The sequence below is a fragment of the Aphidius gifuensis genome, linkage group LG1 (genome assembly GCF_014905175.1).
Source record: "Aphidius gifuensis isolate YNYX2018 linkage group LG1, ASM1490517v1, whole genome shotgun sequence".
In the NCBI taxonomy this organism is placed as follows: domain Eukaryota; kingdom Metazoa; phylum Arthropoda; class Insecta; order Hymenoptera; family Braconidae; genus Aphidius; species Aphidius gifuensis.
The window spans coordinates 9,838,088-9,857,291 of NC_057788.1; the positions used below are offsets into that span (position 1 = coordinate 9,838,088).

At 26.7% G+C, this 19,204-nt stretch overlaps 2 protein-coding genes across 2 annotated transcripts; both read left to right on the forward strand.

Annotated features, from left to right (window-relative positions):
- The first annotated feature begins 7,772 nt into the window (after positions 1 to 7,772).
- Positions 7,773 to 13,548, forward strand: LOC122847525 (SCF E3 ubiquitin ligase complex F-box protein grrA-like). The gene is made up of 4 exons (XM_044145320.1): positions 7,773 to 7,782; positions 7,881 to 8,114; positions 9,010 to 9,245; positions 13,153 to 13,548. The coding sequence occupies exons 1-4, from the start codon at positions 7,773 to 7,775 to the stop codon at positions 13,546 to 13,548; spliced, it is 876 nt and encodes a 291-aa protein (XP_044001255.1).
- Positions 13,549 to 15,563: 2,015 nt separating this feature from the next.
- Positions 15,564 to 18,720, forward strand: LOC122847603 (calpain-2 catalytic subunit-like). The gene is made up of 7 exons (XM_044145436.1): positions 15,564 to 16,076; positions 16,154 to 16,374; positions 16,507 to 16,549; positions 16,625 to 16,769; positions 16,853 to 16,977; positions 18,230 to 18,422; positions 18,506 to 18,720. Exons 1-7 carry the CDS (start codon positions 15,564 to 15,566, stop codon positions 18,718 to 18,720), a joined length of 1,455 nt encoding a protein of 484 aa, XP_044001371.1.
- The last annotated feature ends 484 nt before the right edge of the window (positions 18,721 to 19,204 follow it).

Here is a 19,204-nt window from a genome sequence, read left to right on the forward strand (position 1 = left end):
ATAGAGATGGAAAAAGGTAAATATTATTATCAAAATAGAGTTTCTATTTTTTTTTAAATAAATTAATAATGTTTCTAATATTAATTTTTAAATTTGATACGTTTTATTCTAGTTTGTGCCAAATGGAAAGAAGCATGTCAACTAGCTTGGTATGACATTAAAGAATACAAATGTGAATCATCAATTGGACGTTGTTATGATAACCGTTTGTTGACACAATCATACCTCGAGCAAATATTATTAAGATGTGGTAATTATCTAAAAGAATTGTCTCTCTCAGATGTTTGTGATTCAAGTATTATGCCATTTGTTGGTGATCACTGTAAAAATTTAACAATCTTGGAATGTGAATTTGATGATAATTCCTTAATTAATAATGCTGATCACTTTGTTCAAGCATTTACACAGTTGGATAAATTAAAATGCATCAAAATAACGGTGGACCACAACGACTGGAATGAGACAATCAATCTCTCTGCACTAATTGATAGTCTTCCAGAAGAAATGAATGAAATTCATATACTTGCTAAACTTCGGTGGGATATAGAACAAAACATTTCCATGGTAAGTTGTCATTGAATACTAATTAATTGTTTATCACTTATGACGAACAATACTATCAATAAAATGAATAGAAATTATTTAAAAATTTTTTTATTATTTTCAGAGTTTAAAAAACTTTAAAAATCTTCAAAAATTGACAATACATGACTCTTGTGTAGACATCATAAACTTGCAAGAAATAGCAGATATAACAACACTCGTTCATCTTAGCATTGGACTAAATAATATATACGAAAACCTTCCTTCATTTAATAAACTCGTTAATTTGGAGTATATCGATTTAACGATGTCTTTCGATTATATTGCAGATAAACTTTCTACAAAAGTACTTGAGACTATTTTTAGTACATGCAAAAATCTAATACATCTCGATATTCCAGATGGTCCTTATTATGTAGAAAGAATCCCTGTTGAAAAATGGATAAACTTTCAAAATTTACAATATCTTGGTATTTCTTGTAACATGATCCCTGACTTAGCAAATACAATTGTTGAATATTGCAAGAATTTGAAACAATATAATGGATACGTCTGCTTTTAAAAAGTTGACGGAGTTGAAAAATCTTGAATGTTTAATATTGTTAGGTGAGTTTTTCCTCAAAGAGGAATGCATAATCGTGCTATCAAACAATTGTAAAAAACTTAAACGTTTAGAAATTGCTGAATGTATAATAGAACCAGCTATTGATGGTGACCCACTGTCTTCTCCACCTGTTCTTGATGAATTATCAAAATTGCAATGTCTTGAACATCTAGACTTGGGTTTTGCAGAAAATCTTAAAGATAGTACAATTACTGCTATTGCTAATAATTGTAAAAACCTAAAAAGTTTAGATATCCAAGGATGCAGTGAGATTACTGAAACATCTCTCGTTGTTTTATCAAACTTAAAAAATTTACAAAAACTTAATGTAAGTTCTATTGATATAATTACAGACAGTTTTCTTATGAAATTGAAAGGATTCAAAGAATTTTATTGTTATGAATGCAGAGAACTTACTAATGCTGGTATCATTCCGTTTATAAAAAATAATCCTGATCTTGAAATTCTTGATGTCAGCCATTATACTGACAATATAACGATTGACATGATTATTGCTGCTGACCAGGCAACTGAAAATCGTACAAATGGTATTATTTTACATATAAGAATAGGCGATTGGTCAATAATACAAGCTTCTAAGTCAATAATTACATCTCAATGGTTAGTTGTGGATCAAATGACTTTTTCTAATTTAATATAACTTGTTTTCTATATTAGTTGGAGTCATGAAAATTTTAATGATAATGTTAATAATTTTGTAAAACAAAGTATAAAAATAAATATACTTTCCCAAAAATTTTCTTATATTGAACAGTTATTCTTACCTTTAATTGTATATATGTAATCACAGCTTTGAAAATATTCAAAGGGCTTAAAAAATCGTTTTATATTTTTTTAATAAATAACCATTCACAAAAAAATAGGTTAATTAATTATTCACTTAAACAAATATTCATATACTGCCAAAAATATTTCTAAAGATTTTCTGAAAATAAAAAACAAATATTTTTGAATTAAACAAATAAAGGAATCAATGTAGTTATTTGATGTAGTTATTGATGATACACTGATATAGTTAACGATCAAACGTACAAAATTATTGTCTAATAAAAACCCATCATTAAATTAATGCATTTATTTTTTTTTTTTAAATACGTTACCGAGTCACTGACATTGTGTATTGAAAAAGAAAAAAATTTATAATTGCATCAACTACTTAATTAATCGTCAAAAAATCAAAGAATCTGCAATTGAGGTAGATGAAAATTTATAATTTTAACAACTACATTTATTAAATAATCCCGTGTATCAATTTTATTTTAGCATGTTGCATTGCATTCAATTTTATTCGGCTTTGAATATAATTTTATTGATGTTGATTTTTTTGGTAAATCGATCATCTGCCAGTTTTAATTGATCCATATCAATATGAAACAACTGAGCATTTAAAAGTGTAGGAATAATTGATATCAATTTGTAAATAAAAAAAGAGATATATGGGAAAAATTTCAAATAGTATTCTCAGCTGACAGTGTAAACAAAAATATAAAAACCATAAAACCCTGGTAGAAATATTTATCGGGTATATGACATATGGTTCGGACTTATTAAGTCGGCGGTAAAAAGTATTACAAATACTATAGTATATTAATATACACCTAAAAAAAAAGAGGCTCAGATTATTTTAATGTGAATTTAAACTTATTTCGATTGCGCTCATAGCAACAAGTAGTCAAGTACTGATTAATCGCAACGAAAATGTACGGAAGAAAAATATAGATATATAAGACAATTCTGGGCATATTCACTATATGCGACTATCACTCGCTCTGATCGGACATAGTGGATACAGTCGATAAGAAAAAAAACATATATACTCGTAGTAGCTACTATATTGGTTAGCCACGATAGTGATGAAAGAATATGCGTATTCAATTCACACTTGATAATAAATGAAAACCACGAGCTATTCTGCACAAACTATTTTAGAAAATTACCGACTATTATTTTGTAGAATTTGACTTATCGACAATTATGAATTTTTAAACATATTATAAAAGCTGCAGGAAGTCGTACACCTGGAGTTCACCTGAAGTTCCAGGTAAAGATTAGTTTGATGTAGTTGAATAGAATAAGCGTTTACTTATTTAGAAAAAAAAATATACTGTGACCCGCACGGGTTTTTAACCTTCAAGTTGTTTTTAAAAGAAAATTTGGATTTTTATTAATAAAAAAAAAAAAAAAAGTAGAACTCAACAACATATTTTTCTGTATTTGAAAGACCTTAGGTTCTCGAAGACGTAGACAATACCATTTTCAGAATTTACTTAAAATGAATGCAATAAGAATATGTGTTGAGGAAGACCAACTAATCTATATTTTGGAATATATTTTTTTTATGGTTATTTTTGTTTATTTTATTATTCTGGTTGTAAAACATTTAAATTTATCATTACTTATTAAATATATATTTTCAGAGTTTACTTAAAATAAGTGCAAAAATAATATATGTTGAGGAAAACCAACAAACCTCTGACGATGGTGACAAGGATCCAAAAATTGTCAATATCAATTCACTGGATTACGACTCATTAGCAAAAATCATCATGTTGTTGCCAATACCAGAAAGGATAGAGATGGAAAAAGGTATTCAATATTATTATCAAAATAAAGTTACTTTTTTAAAATAAAATATCAATGTTTCTATTATTATTAATTATTAAATTTGATACTTTTTATTGTAGTTTGTACCAAATGGAAAGAGGCATGTCAACTAGCTTGGTATGACATTAAAGAATACAAATGTCAATCATCAATTGGACGTTGTTATGATAATCGTTTGTTGACACAATCATACCTCGAAAAAATATTATCAAGATGTGGTAATTATCTAATGGAATTGTCTCTCTCAGATGTTTGTGATTTAAGTATCATGCCATTTGTTGGTGATCACTGTAAAAATTTAACAAGTCTTGAATGTAAATTAAAGGTCAATTCGTTGAATTATTTCGCTGATGATTATGTTCAAGCATTTACACAGCTGGATAAACTAAAATGCATCAAAATAACGGTGGATCTCAATATCTCGAATAACACAAGTCCTCTCTCTGCAATAATTGATAGTCTTCCAGAAGAACTTAATGAAATTCATCTATTTGCTAAACCTTTTTGGTATCGAAAACGAAAAGTTTCTATGGTAAGTTGTTATTGATCATCTACTAGTTGTTTATCACCATTAACAATACAATCAATCGAATGAATATGCAAATTATTCAAATACATTTTTGATATTTTCAGACTTTTAAAAAATTTAAGAATCTTAAAAAATTGACATTAAATAACTTCTGGTTAAAAAACATTATTCAAGAAATAGCAGAAATAACAACACTTGTTCATCTCAACACTGGACTATATAATGATCATAACAGAAACCTTTTTCTATTTAATAAACTCGTCAATTTGGAGTATATCGACTTAACGGCAGCTGATATTGACGATAGTTTGACCGACCTTTCTACAAAAGTACTTGAAACTATTTTTTGTACATGCAAAAATCTGAAACATCTTGATATTCCATCTGGTCCTTATGATGTAACTAAAATTCCTCTTAAAAAATGGATAAACTTTCAAAACTTAGAATATCTTGGTATTTCTTGTAATATAATTCCTGACTTAGCAAATACAATTGTTGAATATTGCAAGAATTTAAAACACTTGAGAATATATTATTGTAATTTTTACCCTGTGAATAATACCGCTTTAAAAAAGTTGACAGAGTTGAAAATCTTGAATATTTAATGCTTCGTGTAGATCGGCTTCATAAGGAATCAATAATCGCAATTTCGAACAATTTTAGAAAACTTAAACGTTTAGAAATTATTGGTTGTGCTACAGTACCATCTTTCAATGGTAACTCATTTGATGTTTCATCTGTCCTGGATGAGTTATCAAAATTACAATGTCTTGAGCATCTAAACTTGCGTTGGTCAAAAGATCTTGAAGATAGCACAATTACTGCTATTGCTAATAATTGTAAAAACCTAAAAAGTTTAGATATCCAAGGATGCAGTGCGATTACTAAAACAGCTCTCGATGCTTTAACGAACCTCAAAAATTTACAAAAACTTGATGTAAGCTTTCTTAATATAATTACTGACGGCTTTATTATCAAATTAGGAGGAATAAAAGAATTGCATTGCAGTGGATGCAAGAAACTTACCAATGCTGGTATTATTCGATTTATAAAAAATAATCCAGATCTTGAAAAAATCGATATCGAAAGTATAGATAATATTACAACTGACATGATTATTGGTGCTGATCAGGCAACTGAAAATCGTACAAATGGTATTATTTTACACATAAATTTAGATAATCGGTTAATGAAAGAAGTCAATAATTCTTTGAAGCCAATAATTACATCTCAATGGTTAGCTGTTGTTGATAAATTTTATTAAGTTTATCGTACACTTTTTTCTTATTTATTATATATTACTTGGAATTGCATAACAATTTGAATGACACCACATGAAAAAAAAAACCACAAAAATTGTTGTGAGAGCACAACAAACTAGAGGCGAAATCCTATCCTGTCGCTTTTTGTTGTGCTGCAACAAATTTTATTGTATCGTTGAACAAATTTTATTTAGCTGCACAACAATTTTTACCATCCAATAATATTTGTTCCAGTTTCAAGGCAAATATTACCGTGCTGCACAACAATTTGATTTTCGGGTGTTATCGGTAAGACTCGGTCTTGTTCGTGTGCCTCGGTATATCTACATGGCATTGTGTGGAATTTTCTAAGTCAGTCTAAGTTGAGATCAGCTTTGGTGTGACTGACGTTTTAAAAATAAATTAATTAATCCCAAGATGTCAAGTTTTAATAACATTTTAATCATTGAATTATAAACTAAAATATTTGTGAGCAACTAGATAAATAACCAAACTTGATATTTAACAAATCACATCAACAATAAAGTATGAAATTATATGAAAATGACAAACATAACCTGCATCTGTCATTTTAATGCAGAGATTTTTTATTTTAATCTTTAATAATTATAAATATGAAAAATAAATCAAAGCATTAATTTGAATTAATTTGTTCCTTGATTGTTTTCCTTCTTCTTTTTAATTATCATAATGAAAATTTATTTCGTAATTTTGAAAAAAAAAAAATTTAATATGGTTTTAGAATTTTTGTTATGTGGAATAATAAAAATTATTAAACTAAATACAAAAATTGTTGTATGTTCAACAGTTTTTGTTTGGAGCATAACAAATTTTGTTGTATGTCTATTAATTTTTGTTTGGAGCATGACAAATTTTGTTAAACAGCACGGTAATTATTACTCTGCCAGATGAACAAAAACTGTACTACCGGCAGAACAAATATTATAGAGTTTCAACTTCGCCTCTACTTTGTTGTGCGGCACGACAATTTTTGTCCTGTTTTCTCAACAATATTTGTCGTTTTTTTTTCTCCGTGCAATGTTAATATTTTTTTAACAACAAGTAACTTTTTTTTAACAAGTCTTGTTTTATAATTTTCTCTATCATTGAAATTTTTGCATATTCTAACAAGATTAGTTTTTTCATCATGAATAAATTCGATAGCAACTGCAACAATAAAATATTAAATGATTATTAAATGAATTTGAGACTATGGGCCGGTTTTTTTGTCCAACATTACAGTTAACTGAGCATTAACTAACTTTAACTAACTAAGGATTAACTACTTATCGATTGATATTTTCAATACTAAAGCATATACAAAACGCAGTCGGTAACCAAATCCTTAGTTAGTTAACTAGAGTTTAAACCTTAGTTAACTGTAATATTGGACGAAAAAACCGGCCCTATATAATTTAATTTTAAAAAATAAAAAAAATCAACTCACTGTATACTCCAAAATAATTTTGTCTCCAATGAAAATCCCATTTAGTCCTTTTTTTCTTTGTTTCACTTTTAATAACTGTGTTTGATGTATTACAATAACACCTTAGACGTTCGAACCATACTTTTTACTATCTGTAAACAATAAAAATGTTAATATATATTTTTTTCAAACTGGAGTAATTATTAACAACGAAAAAAGAAAGTAAATTGAAGTGAAGAAATTAACGTTACTCTAGACGCGGCCATCTTGGATTTGAGAAAATTTCATCGCGCTATCTAGCTGAAAAATTACCGACTATTATTTTGTAGAATTTGACTTATCCACAGTTATGAATTTTTAAACATATTATAAAAGCTGCAGGAAGTCGTACCCCTGGGAGTTCACCTGGGGTTCCAGGTAAAGATTATGTTTAATGTGGTTGGAAAAAAGCGTTTACTTATTAAAAAAAAATATACTGTGACCCACGTGTTTTTAACCTTAGGGTTGTTTTTAAAAGAAAATTTGGATTTTTATTAATGAAAAAAAAAAGAGCAGGACTTAACAAAATATTTTTCTGTATATAAAAGATTTAGGTTTTCAAAGAAGTTAACAACAATACACTTTCAATATTTAATTAAAATGAGTTTTAAAAAAATATGTGTTGAGAAAGACAAACCAACCTTCGATAATGGTGACAAGGATCCTAAAATTGTCATCAATTCACTGGATTACGACGCATTAGCAAAAATCATCATGTTGCTGCCAATTCCAGAAAGGATAGACATGGAAGAAGGTATACAATATTATTATCAAAATAAAGTTTTTTTTTTGTTAATAAAATATTAACGTTTCTATTATTAATTATTAAATCTGATACTTTTTATTCTGTAGTTTGTACCAAATGGAAAGAAGCATGCGAACTTGTTTGGTATGACATTAAAAAATACAAATGTGAATCATCAATTGGACGTTCTTATGATAATCGTTTGTTGACACAATCATACCTCGAGAAAATATTATTAAGATGTGGTAAATATCTAAAAGAATTGTCTCTCTCAGATGTTTGTGATTTTAGTATTATGCCATTTGTTGGTGATCACTGTAAAAATTTAACAAGTCTTGAATGTAAATTTGAGGTCAGTCCGTTCAATTATTTCACTGATGATTTTGTTCAAGCATTTACAAAGCTGGATAAATTAAAATGCATCAACATCTCGATTCAGACAATTAATCTCTCTAAAATAATTGATAGTCTTCCAGAAGAAATTGACGAAATTCATTTATTTGCTACATCTATATTGGATCGAAAACAAAATAGTTCTCTGGTAAGGTTACTTATAACTAGTGACAAACGATACTATCAATAAAATGAAAATAAATTATTTAGATAAATTTTTATTATTTCAGAGTTTTAAAAAATTCAAGAATCTTAAAAAATTGACAGTGCATCGCCTCTATTCAGACAACATAATTCTCCAAGAAATATCGGAAAAAACTACACTTGTTTATCTCAACCTTCAACCATATGATATAGACCACGGTCCTTTATTTAATAAACTTGTTAATTTGGAATATATTGACCTAATAAAGTCGTACATGACTGAGATTTCATGTATAGGAAAATGTAACCTCTCTACAAAAGTCCTCGAGAGTATTTTCTGTACATGCAAAAATCTAAAACATCTTGATATTCCAAATGGTCCTTATGATGTAAATAAAATTCCTCTCAAGAAATGGATAAACTTTCAAAATTTACAACATCTTGGTATTTCTTGTGATATAATGCCTGACTTAGCAAATACAATTGTTGAACATTGCAAGAATTTAAAACATTTGAAAATACATAATCGTGATGGTGACCCTATGAATTATAATACCGCTTTAACAAAGTTGACAGAGTTGGAAAATCTCGAATGTTTATTATTGCTCAATGCGTTTAGGCTCTGTGATGGAACAATAACTGCAATTTCGAACAATTGTAAAAAACTTAAACGTTTAGAAATTCATTTTTGCATTGTAGTATCATCTATTGATGATGAGCTACTTTCTTCTCCATGTGTTCTTGATAAGTTATCAACATTGCAATGTCTTGAACATCTATACTTGTGTTATGTAGTAAATCTTAAAGATAGTACAATTACTGCTATTGCTAATAATTGTAAAAACCTAAAAAGTTTAGATGTTCGAGGTTGCACAGGTCTTACTGAGACAGCTCTCGTTGCTTTTACAAACTTGGAAAATTTAGAAAAACTAGATGTAAGTTTTCTTGATATAATTACTGACAGCTTCCTTATCAATTTAAAAGGATTGAAAGAATTGCATTGTAATGGATGCAAGAAACTTACTAATACTGGTATTATTCAATTTATAAAAAATAACCCAGATCTTGAAAAGATTGATATCGAAAGTATAGATAATATTACAATTGACATGATTATTGCTGCTGATCAGGCAACTAAAAATCGTACAAATGGTATTATTTTACATATAAGAATAGGCGATTGGTCAATAATAAAAGCTTCTATGTCATTAATTACATCTCAATGGTTAGTTGTGAATATATACTTTTCGAAATAAATTTATCGAATGACTTTTTCTAATTCAATATAACTTGTTTTCTATATTAGTTGGAGTCATGAAAATTTTAATGATAATGTTAATAGCTTTGAAAAACAAATAGTATAAAAATAAATATACTTTCTTGAGAATTTTTTTGTATTGAACAATTATTTTTACCTTTAATTGTATACATATATGTAATTATATATAGCTTTGATAATATTCAAGTGGCTTAAAAAACCAATTTATATTTTTTTTATAAATGTGCTTGTTATTTTTGATACTTACAAATTTGTAAGATAAATTCTTGAATATAACAACTGCATCTTATTGGCAACATATATATTCTTTTAATAAATATATAATCATTCACAAAAAAATATTGATTAATGATTTACCTAAACAAATATTCATACTGCCAAATTATTTCTAAAGATTTTTTGAAATCGAAAACAAATATTATAATAAATATTTTTATTTATTTAATAAACTGCATATATTGTATATCCTAATTTAGAATAAAAAAATAAATACAAGAAGATTAAATTAAATTCATTTAATATAATATCTGTTTTATCTTACTTTGGTTTAAACTTTTCTAATTTTGCAAGTTTTTTAGCTTCTTTTTTTAACTCCTTGGCAGTTTTTGGTGTAGCAACTTGGTTACTTGGCTATTGGCCGAATCATTTAACATTTTGGAGTTTCAACCATGATTAAAATAAATTAATAATTTTAATCAACAATAATTATCACTATTTTCAGTTTTGTCAAATAACTGCAAATATGTAACTTTGCCACGTTTAGAATTATTGTTTAGACTTGATGGTTGATTGACCTGAAGTCTCAATCAAGGTCTATAAATACACATACAGCCCATACAGCCAAAAGCCTTCGCGATAACAAGGAATAATTCAAATTGATTTCTGTTAAGCATATAATATTAATATTAAAATCAAGGTAAATATTATTTAAATTTCACTTTTTACAGTAATTTTGAATCAATTTTAACATTTACAAAATATAGTTGTCTTTATTTAAATAGACAATTTCATGTAACAAGTACAAGGGTAGTAAAAAAAAAAGATTAAATTGATACCTCACAGCTTTTTTATTTACTATAAATAACTGTGTAACAGAAATATTTTTACTCTGGTGAATTTATCATTGTAATATAAATAAAAAAAAAAATATTTTTAATTGTTTACAAAAAAAATCAAACTTCATTAACACCGAGATATTAAATTATTAAATTCAACCTGAATTCCAATCTACTAGGTTTATAATTGAAATTTATTTAAAAAAAAATAAAAACCAAATTTACTATATTAATTTCTCCTTTTGCATCAATTTGTTTAATCGAAAAATTCACGTTCCGATTTTGGAATGCACAAACTTTTTTAGAAAATTACCGACTATTATTTTGTAGAATTTGACTTATCGACAATTATGAATTTTTAAACATATTATAAAAGCTGCAGGAAGTCGTACACCTAGAGTTCACCTGGAGTTCCGGGTAAGGATTAGTTTAATGTGGTTGAAAAGAATAAGCGTTTACTTATTTTTAAAAAAAAATATACTGTGACCCACGTGTTTTTAACCTTCAAATTGTTTTTTAAAGAAAGTTTGGACTTCATTAATAAAAAAAAAAAAGAGCAGGACGCAACAACATATTTTTCTGTATTTGAAAGACCTCAGGTTTTCGAAGACGTAAACAACACCATTTTCAGAATTTACTTAGAATGAATGTAACAAAATTCATTGAAATTAATTATCACCTAATCAAAAGCTCAATTAAGGTAAATAAAAATTTATAATTTTAACAATTACATTTATAAGATAATATCGTGAATCAATATTTTATTTTAACATGCTGCATTCAATATTGTTTGGCTATATAAATATAATTTTATTGATATGTTGATATTTTGCTGGTTAATCATTAACCTTTAATTGATTTATATTTGAGAATATATTTCTGTTTCTTTTAATCTGCGGTACATTCAAATTCATCATTATTTTAGTTTCAGAGTTGACTTAAAATGAGTGCAAAAAAAATATGTGTTGAGAAAGACCACGCAATCTATGATGATGGTGACAAGGATCCAAAAATTGTCATAAATTCACTGGATTATGACGCATTAGCAAAAATCATCATGTTGTTGCCAATACCAGAAAGGATAGACATGGAAAAAGGTGAATATATTATTATCAAAATGAAGTTTCTTTTTCTTGCTAAAAAAATATCAATGTTTGTATTATTAATTTTTGAATTTCATATACGTTCTCTTCTAGTTTGTACCAAATGGAAAGAGGCATGTCAACTTGCTTGGTATGACATTAAAAAATACAAATGTAAATCATCAATTGGACGTTGTTATGATAACCGTTTGTTGACACAATCATACCTTAAGAAAATATTATTAAGATGTGGTATTTATTTAAAAGAATTGTCTCTCTCAAATGTTTGTGATTTATATATTATGCCATTTGTTGGTGATCACTGTAAAAATTTAACAAGTCTTAAATGTGAATTTGACGCCGAGTCGTTAGTATATAATGGTGAGCGTTACATTGTTCAAGCATTCACACAGTTGGATAAATTAAAATACATTGAAATAATAGTGGATTATAGTTGGTATAAGACAGTTAATTTCTCTGCAATAATTAATAGTCTCCCAATAGAAATTAATGAAATTCATTTATTTGCTAAATCTTCACATCTGTTGAATCGAAAACAAAGAGTTTCTATGGTAAGTTGTTATCGAATACGTATTACATATAGCTGTTTAGCACTAGTGACAAACAATACTATTAATCGATTACATATATACAAATTATTTAAATAAATTTCTATTATTTTCAGACTTTTAAAAAATTTAAAAATCTTAAAAAATTGACATTACATGGCTTCTGGTCAGAAAACATTCCTCAGGAAATAGCAGAAATAACAACACTTGTTCATCTTAACATTGAATCATTTAATATACCGAAAGGGCTAAATAAACTCGTAAATTTGGAATACATTGACTTAACAATGGGTACAGAGTTTAATAAAGCGAAGAACCTCTCTACAGAAATACTCAATTCTATTTTTTGTACATGTAAAAATTTAAAACATCTTGATATTCCACCTGGACTTTATGATGTAGCTAAAATTCCTCTTGAAAAATGGAAAAACTTTCAAAATTTACAATATCTTGGTATTGCTTGTGACATGACGCCGGACTTAGCAAAAACAATTGTTGAATATTGCAAGAATTTAAAACACTTGAGAATACATAATCGTTATTTCTGTATGAATAATACCGCTTTAAAAAAGTTGACAGAGTTGAAAAATCTTGAATGTTTAATATTGCTTGGTCTGTTTGCACATACATTGATACCAGTAGGACTCGATAAGGAATCAGTAATCGCAATTTCAAACAATTGTAAAAAACTTAAACGTTTACAAATTAATAAATGCTACATATTTCAATCCCATGATCTGTCTTCTCCATCTGGTCTTAATGAATTATCAAAATTGCAATATCTTGAACATTTAAATTTACATGCGGTAGTCGGTCTTAAAAATAGTACAATTATTGATATTGCTAATTATTGTAAGAACCTAAAAAGTTTAGATATTGGAAAATGCAGAGCTATTACTAAAACAGGTCTCGATGCTTTAACAAAATTGGAAAATTTACAAAGACTAGATGTAAGCTATCTTAATACTATTACAGACAGCTTTCTTATTAAACTAAAAGGATTAAAAACATTGAATTGTAATGTTAGCAAGGAATTCACTGATGCTGGTATTATTCAATTTATAAAAAACAATCCAGATCTTGAAAAGATTTGTGTTAGGGGTATAGATAATATTACAACTGATATGGTTATTGCTGCTGATCAGGCAACTAAAAATCGTACAAATGGTATTGTTTTACACATCATATGTGGTCCGTTATTAATAGAATATTCCAAGTCATTAATAACATCTCAATGGTTGGTTGTTGAATAGATCTAATGGTAGTTATCATATACTTTTTTTTCTAATTCACGCGTAATAGTATCTTCCATAATTTATTTCTAAAAACACATACAATGTTTTGTATATATTTTATAATAATTTTACGGAAGCTTCAAAGTTAAAAACTATAAATCTAACTGATTAGTTCTTTGTCTCGGAAGTTGAATAAAAAGTGATATGAAGTGTAAAAAAATATTCATTTGGTATTCATATATTTTCACTATAATATTTTAGAAAAATATTAAAATAATTAAAAAAATGTAAATTATAATTTTCTTCTTTTTTTAGAATTATTAATAATTAACAATTGTTGATAATTATTATTGAAAGTATCAGTGATGATAACAACAATGGTTCTAAAATACGCATGATATTATTAAATAAATAAATGAATAAATTAAAAGTTTAAATTTATTTGATTATATAGCATTAATTTTTTAAACGTGCAATGTTGAATTTAAAAAAAATACTTTTTTACAGTTAGATTTTTAAAATAATATATCTAGAGTTTGACTTATTGTCTTATCTAGGAATTTCAAGGTTTAGTAATAAAATGAAAAAAAACAATGCTATTAAAAATTTATTGACAACAGACAGTACTTTATTTCGATAAAAAATATATTATTCCAGTACGGATAGACAACCTCATTGGTGTTATACAAAGGAAAAAAAAAAATTCATAAGTAAAAAATTTAGAGACCATGAAAATCTCATTTTTGTTTATCATAGGTTTGTTGAATTTATTTATCGGTAAGTTATTAAATTATTAAAATCAATTAAAATATTTTAAATAAACTTTTTGACATATAAAATTTGAATTATACTATGGTAAGATCCAGGAATCGCGGGAAAAGATGATATCGATCCTAATGAGAAAAAATGTTTAAATAAACGTCGAAGCATTAAATCCAATACGGATCAAATGGAAGTAGAAGACGTTCAAGTCAGTTTGTACAAAAAAAAAAAAAACGTTTAAAATTTATACTTTTATCGTAAAGATAATAAAAAAATTATGACCAATAAATTTATTAATTTATTTTTTTTTATTTAAAAAAAAAAAATTATTATAGTTGACAGAGTACAAAGACGGTCAAGTAATAAAATTTAAGCAACAAAATTTTAAAAAAATTCGTCAAGAATTACTTGAAACCAAAGACTATTTCGTTGACGAACAATTTTCCATAGAATCCTCTGTAAATGGTCTCACAATAGAACTCAAAAGACCTAAGGTATCAAATATCAAGTTAATCAACTTAATCATATGAAAAGAAATAATATGAGTAAATTTTTTATTTTTTAATCACAATACGTATAGGATCTGATAGATAATCCAGTACTGATTGATGAAAAGAATAGATATTTTCAAATAAAACAAGGGTTTTTAGGAAATTGCTGGTTCGTTAGTACATTGATGAGTCTTTATAAGCAAAAAGATTTATTTCATTTTATTGTGCCGAATGATCAGAGTTTCAAAGATGAAGAGTACGCAGGAATATTCCATTTCAGGTTAATTTTTTCTCGTTGTATAATGTATATGTATAGTATATAGAAAGTTTAATAATAATAAGACAATTTATAAATATAAAGATTTTGGCAAGTTGGAAAATGGGTAGATGTTGTTGTTGATGATCGACTTCCAACTTTGAATAATAAACTGATTTACTTGCAATCAAAATATAGTAATGAATTTTGGGTAAGATAGAGAAAAAAAATAAAAGAAACCATCATTTAATTAAATGAAAAAATTTCAGCCATCCTTAATTGAAAAAGCCTATGCAAAATTAATTTCAAGATCATACAAGGCATTTTTTGAGGGAAGTAGAGGTGCAATATCAATGCAAGATTTATTGGGAGGAATTTCTGAAACGTACAATCTTCCTGCAAATACTTCTGCAGTTACAGGAAATGAATTATTTGATATTATTACAAATGCCAAAATAAAAAATCTAATAGTAACTAGTAGTACTCATACAAATACTACATCCACAAAAGAAATCTTAGACGAAATGGAAAATCAGGGCATTTATCAAGCTCATGCTTATGCTATCACAGGTTCAGAAATCATAAATGTTAATTCCGTACTTACACATCGTCTGATACGAATCCGTAATCCACATGGTATTAAAGCAAGCGAGGCCTTGATTGGCGCTATTAAATATGATCCATCAATTAAACACAGTTTGCTTGGATTGAAAGTTGATGAAGAAAGTTGGATACTATTGGAAGATTATGTAAAATTTTTTGCCACCCTTGACATTTGTAATTTGACACCTAATAATATAAATCCTGATGTTTTTACTGATGATCATACAGCAAAACTAGCATTAACAACTGTTGAGGGAAGATGGATGGGTGGAATATTTGATGATTATGTTAGAAATAATGCAGAAATTTTGGATACTAATCCTCAATACCGTATGACACTGAAACGGCATCATGAAGATAACAAAACATATAGCATTCTTATTGGATTATCATTGAAACACCGAGAGGATTTAAAATTAGTAACTGATTCTATTGTTGGTATTTCGCGGTTGAGTTTTGTGATTTATTATTTTGATATTCAATTACAATATACATTGATATTCATTGACAGTTCAATGATGACAAAAATTTGCCAAAACCATTGAACAGTGGTTGCAAGAAGTGTATGGATGAGATAATGAGATCAAAAAGAGGCCGATTTAATGGGGGTCAGGTTGGTTATCGATTAGAGTTACCACCTGGTGTATATTATATTTTACCACTTATCATGAATACAATAAAAAGAGCAACATATTTTCTACAAATATTATCAGAGGAAAAAGATATTTTAGAGTAAGTTGAAACAGTAATAAAATTAATAACATGATTATTATTATGACGTACTGGAATTTCTCGTATATAAATAATTCATTCTAGAAAATATAACAAATTTTTTTTTATATTTTCGATTCTCTATTTATTTAGGGTGTATGATCGTGATGTTAACGTGCCTAAAATGAAAGATCAGGTATTCTGTTTTTTTTTAAACAATTTTAAATATACTTTTCTAATTTAAAAAAATAATCTAATAATATTTCAACAGTTTCAAAAAATTTCCGAAACGGTATCGAGCTGTAAAAAAAATCGCAAAGTCTACAAAGAATTTCAGAATAGATATACAAAAACAGCTGATTTTAAAGCGTTGTATTTAATTTTAAAAAATCCAAAAGTATCAACAAATAGATTATGTACGTAGATTTTGGTAGAATTATGAAAAAATATGTTTTAACTTTGAATCGAAACATATTAAAATTATTTTTAACCTATATAGGTAAACGTCCAATACAACTTGATGGACTAAGTCTAAATTTACAAAAATTATTTTCAAGTGAAAAGTTTGGAAGTAGAAAACGATTATCTATTGAAGCTATTGAACATATATTTTCGACTAGTGCAGTAAATAAATACAAGATTATTCAATTTTTAAAATAAAGAAAATAAAAAATTCGTTTTTTTTTTTTAGGAAATATTTGAAAAATATCAAAAACTGAAAAAACCTGGATTTATTTCTTATGCCTTTATGGAAAAAGCTTTTTCTTCAAGTGGATATATTTTGAGTGAAGAATTACTGAAAATTGTATTTTTTAAATATAAAAAAAATGATAATTTGATATACTTGAAAGACTACATTAAAATTATAATCACGATAAAAAGTGAAATTGGTATAAAAAAAAAAAAACTATTACATAAATAATAAAATGTGCACGATGATTGTCAATGTTTTATCTTTACAGGTTCAAATCAACTTGATATAAGTCATGGCTTTTGTCAAAATTTAATCTCAATGATACCCGATCATAAACACAAACATGGTAGAAATATACAGGTATGTCCATGCCTCGGTCGAAAATAAAAATCTACTGCGCAGGCCATTGGCGGCCATCTTGTTTGCATGTGTGTAAATCTGTGTGTCCGTCATATTATTATTATTGTACTATTAATTATTTATGTATGGCATGCTTAAAAGTTACATCAATCATAAATAAAAACTTTAAAAATAATATTTGATAATTCTACGTATTTATAGATGTTGCAAAACAATTAGAAATTGAACTTTTATTTTTTTACAAAAAAACAATTTGAAAAAATAAAAGAAATTTTTACATATTTAGTTGACAAACTAGAAGTTTGGATAAAAAGAACGATATAAATATTGCACTGGATGCAATACAATGTTTGGTACATACTTGTACGTACATTTGACTCAGAGTTTCTAATGAGCAAATTATAGAAGATTAACAAAGCTTAATATGTATTTTATTTTTTATTTTTTATATAATTAATCATGTGTTTATGTATTTTTATTATTTCAATCTTTTATTAAGATCATCTTTAATATGTATTTTGGTAAAGTTTAAAATAAATCGCGCCACTTTGTAATATGGCAACCGGTGGTCAGCACTTCTCATTGGCTTAAAAAAACGTATGCGCATGGACCTACCTGTATATTTCTACCATGAACACAAAGAAATTCGTCAAGATAAATTGACTGGAAAAACAGAAGTACTTCGATATCCAAGCATTGATATTAATCAGTTTGAAACAATTATTCAATTTATACAAAATCTCAGAGTTAATTAAAAAAGAATTTTAAATATTATTAGTTCATTATTATACATTGAAAATAATGATTTGCTTTTTTCCTCAGAACATATTCATCAAGTATGATGTTAGTAAAAGTGGTTTTGTTCCATACACACGAATGAAGCGTATGCTCGATGAATTTGGATATGAACTGCCATATACTATCATTGAAATTTTGGTTGATACATATAGAGATGAGTCTCGTATTTATTATGATAAATTTATTCAGTGTTTTGTTCACATGAGTCTTATATTTGGTAAAATAAACTGCTTTTTTTTCATGTTTATAAATTAAATTTTCTATCAACATAGGAATAACTTGAAGTAATAAATGTTACAGGTAAAATCGAAAAGAAATTATCTGAAAATAATGGACAAGAATTCAATGTTTGTTTTGATGATCTTCTTCATAAATTTTGGTTGAAAATGGAATCACGAAAATTGTATACAACATTAAGTTTAGAAGAGGCGATTGCTTCATTAAGTGATGATATTCAGAAACAGACATTTCAAGCAAAGTCAACATATTATCGTTCTAATATTTTTATGTACTGATTATAAAAAAATTAAGCTCAACATTTATGCAGTTATCGTTAAAAAAAATTAACATATATTATAGTAAATATATTGATTCATTTCGTTTAATTTTATTGAAAAAGTTGACAAAGCATTGATACACCACGAACAACCCAGTGTTCAGCTGGTTTAATTGTTGGTAATTTAATAGCAATAACAAAATTTGTCGAGTGTCCAGTTATCGATAGTACACCTCTTCTTTCACTTGTTTTATACAAAGGACACTCGTAAGTTTGTCGTTTTGGTAAATCTTGTTTTTTCATTGGTACCAGCCAAATCTAAATTATATTAATTATTAAAAATAAATTGTAATAAAAATCAGAAAATAAATGAATAAATTTTGATCATTGTTATTGATTGTTTTTGATATTTTTAAAATTTTTAAATTATGTAAAGAAAAAGAATTAAAATTATTGTTTTATTTTTATTATTGGTAAAAACATAGTAAAATATTTTTAAATTT

What these genes read in the sequence shown, in the direction of transcription:
- LOC122847525 (XM_044145320.1), top strand. An exon ending in AAATTTAACAAGTCTTGAAT is followed by an intron (nt 8,115 to 9,009) that starts GTAAATTTGAGG and finishes TTTGCATTGTAG; the next exon opens with TATCATCTATTGATGATGAG. An exon ending in AAAATTTAGAAAAACTAGAT is followed by an intron (nt 9,246 to 13,152) that starts GTAAGTTTTCTT and finishes AATTATTGTAAG; the next exon opens with AACCTAAAAAGTTTAGATAT.
- LOC122847603 (XM_044145436.1), top strand. Translation starts at nt 15,564, where the DNA reads ATGGAAAATCAGGGCATTTATCAAGCTCATGCTTATGCTATCACAGGT. An exon ending in GAGGAAAAAGATATTTTAGA is followed by an intron (nt 16,375 to 16,506) that starts GTAAGTTGAAAC and finishes CTATTTATTTAG; the next exon opens with GGTGTATGATCGTGATGTTA. An exon ending in TCACATGAGTCTTATATTTG is followed by an intron (nt 18,423 to 18,505) that starts GTAAAATAAACT and finishes TAAATGTTACAG; the next exon opens with GTAAAATCGAAAAGAAATTA.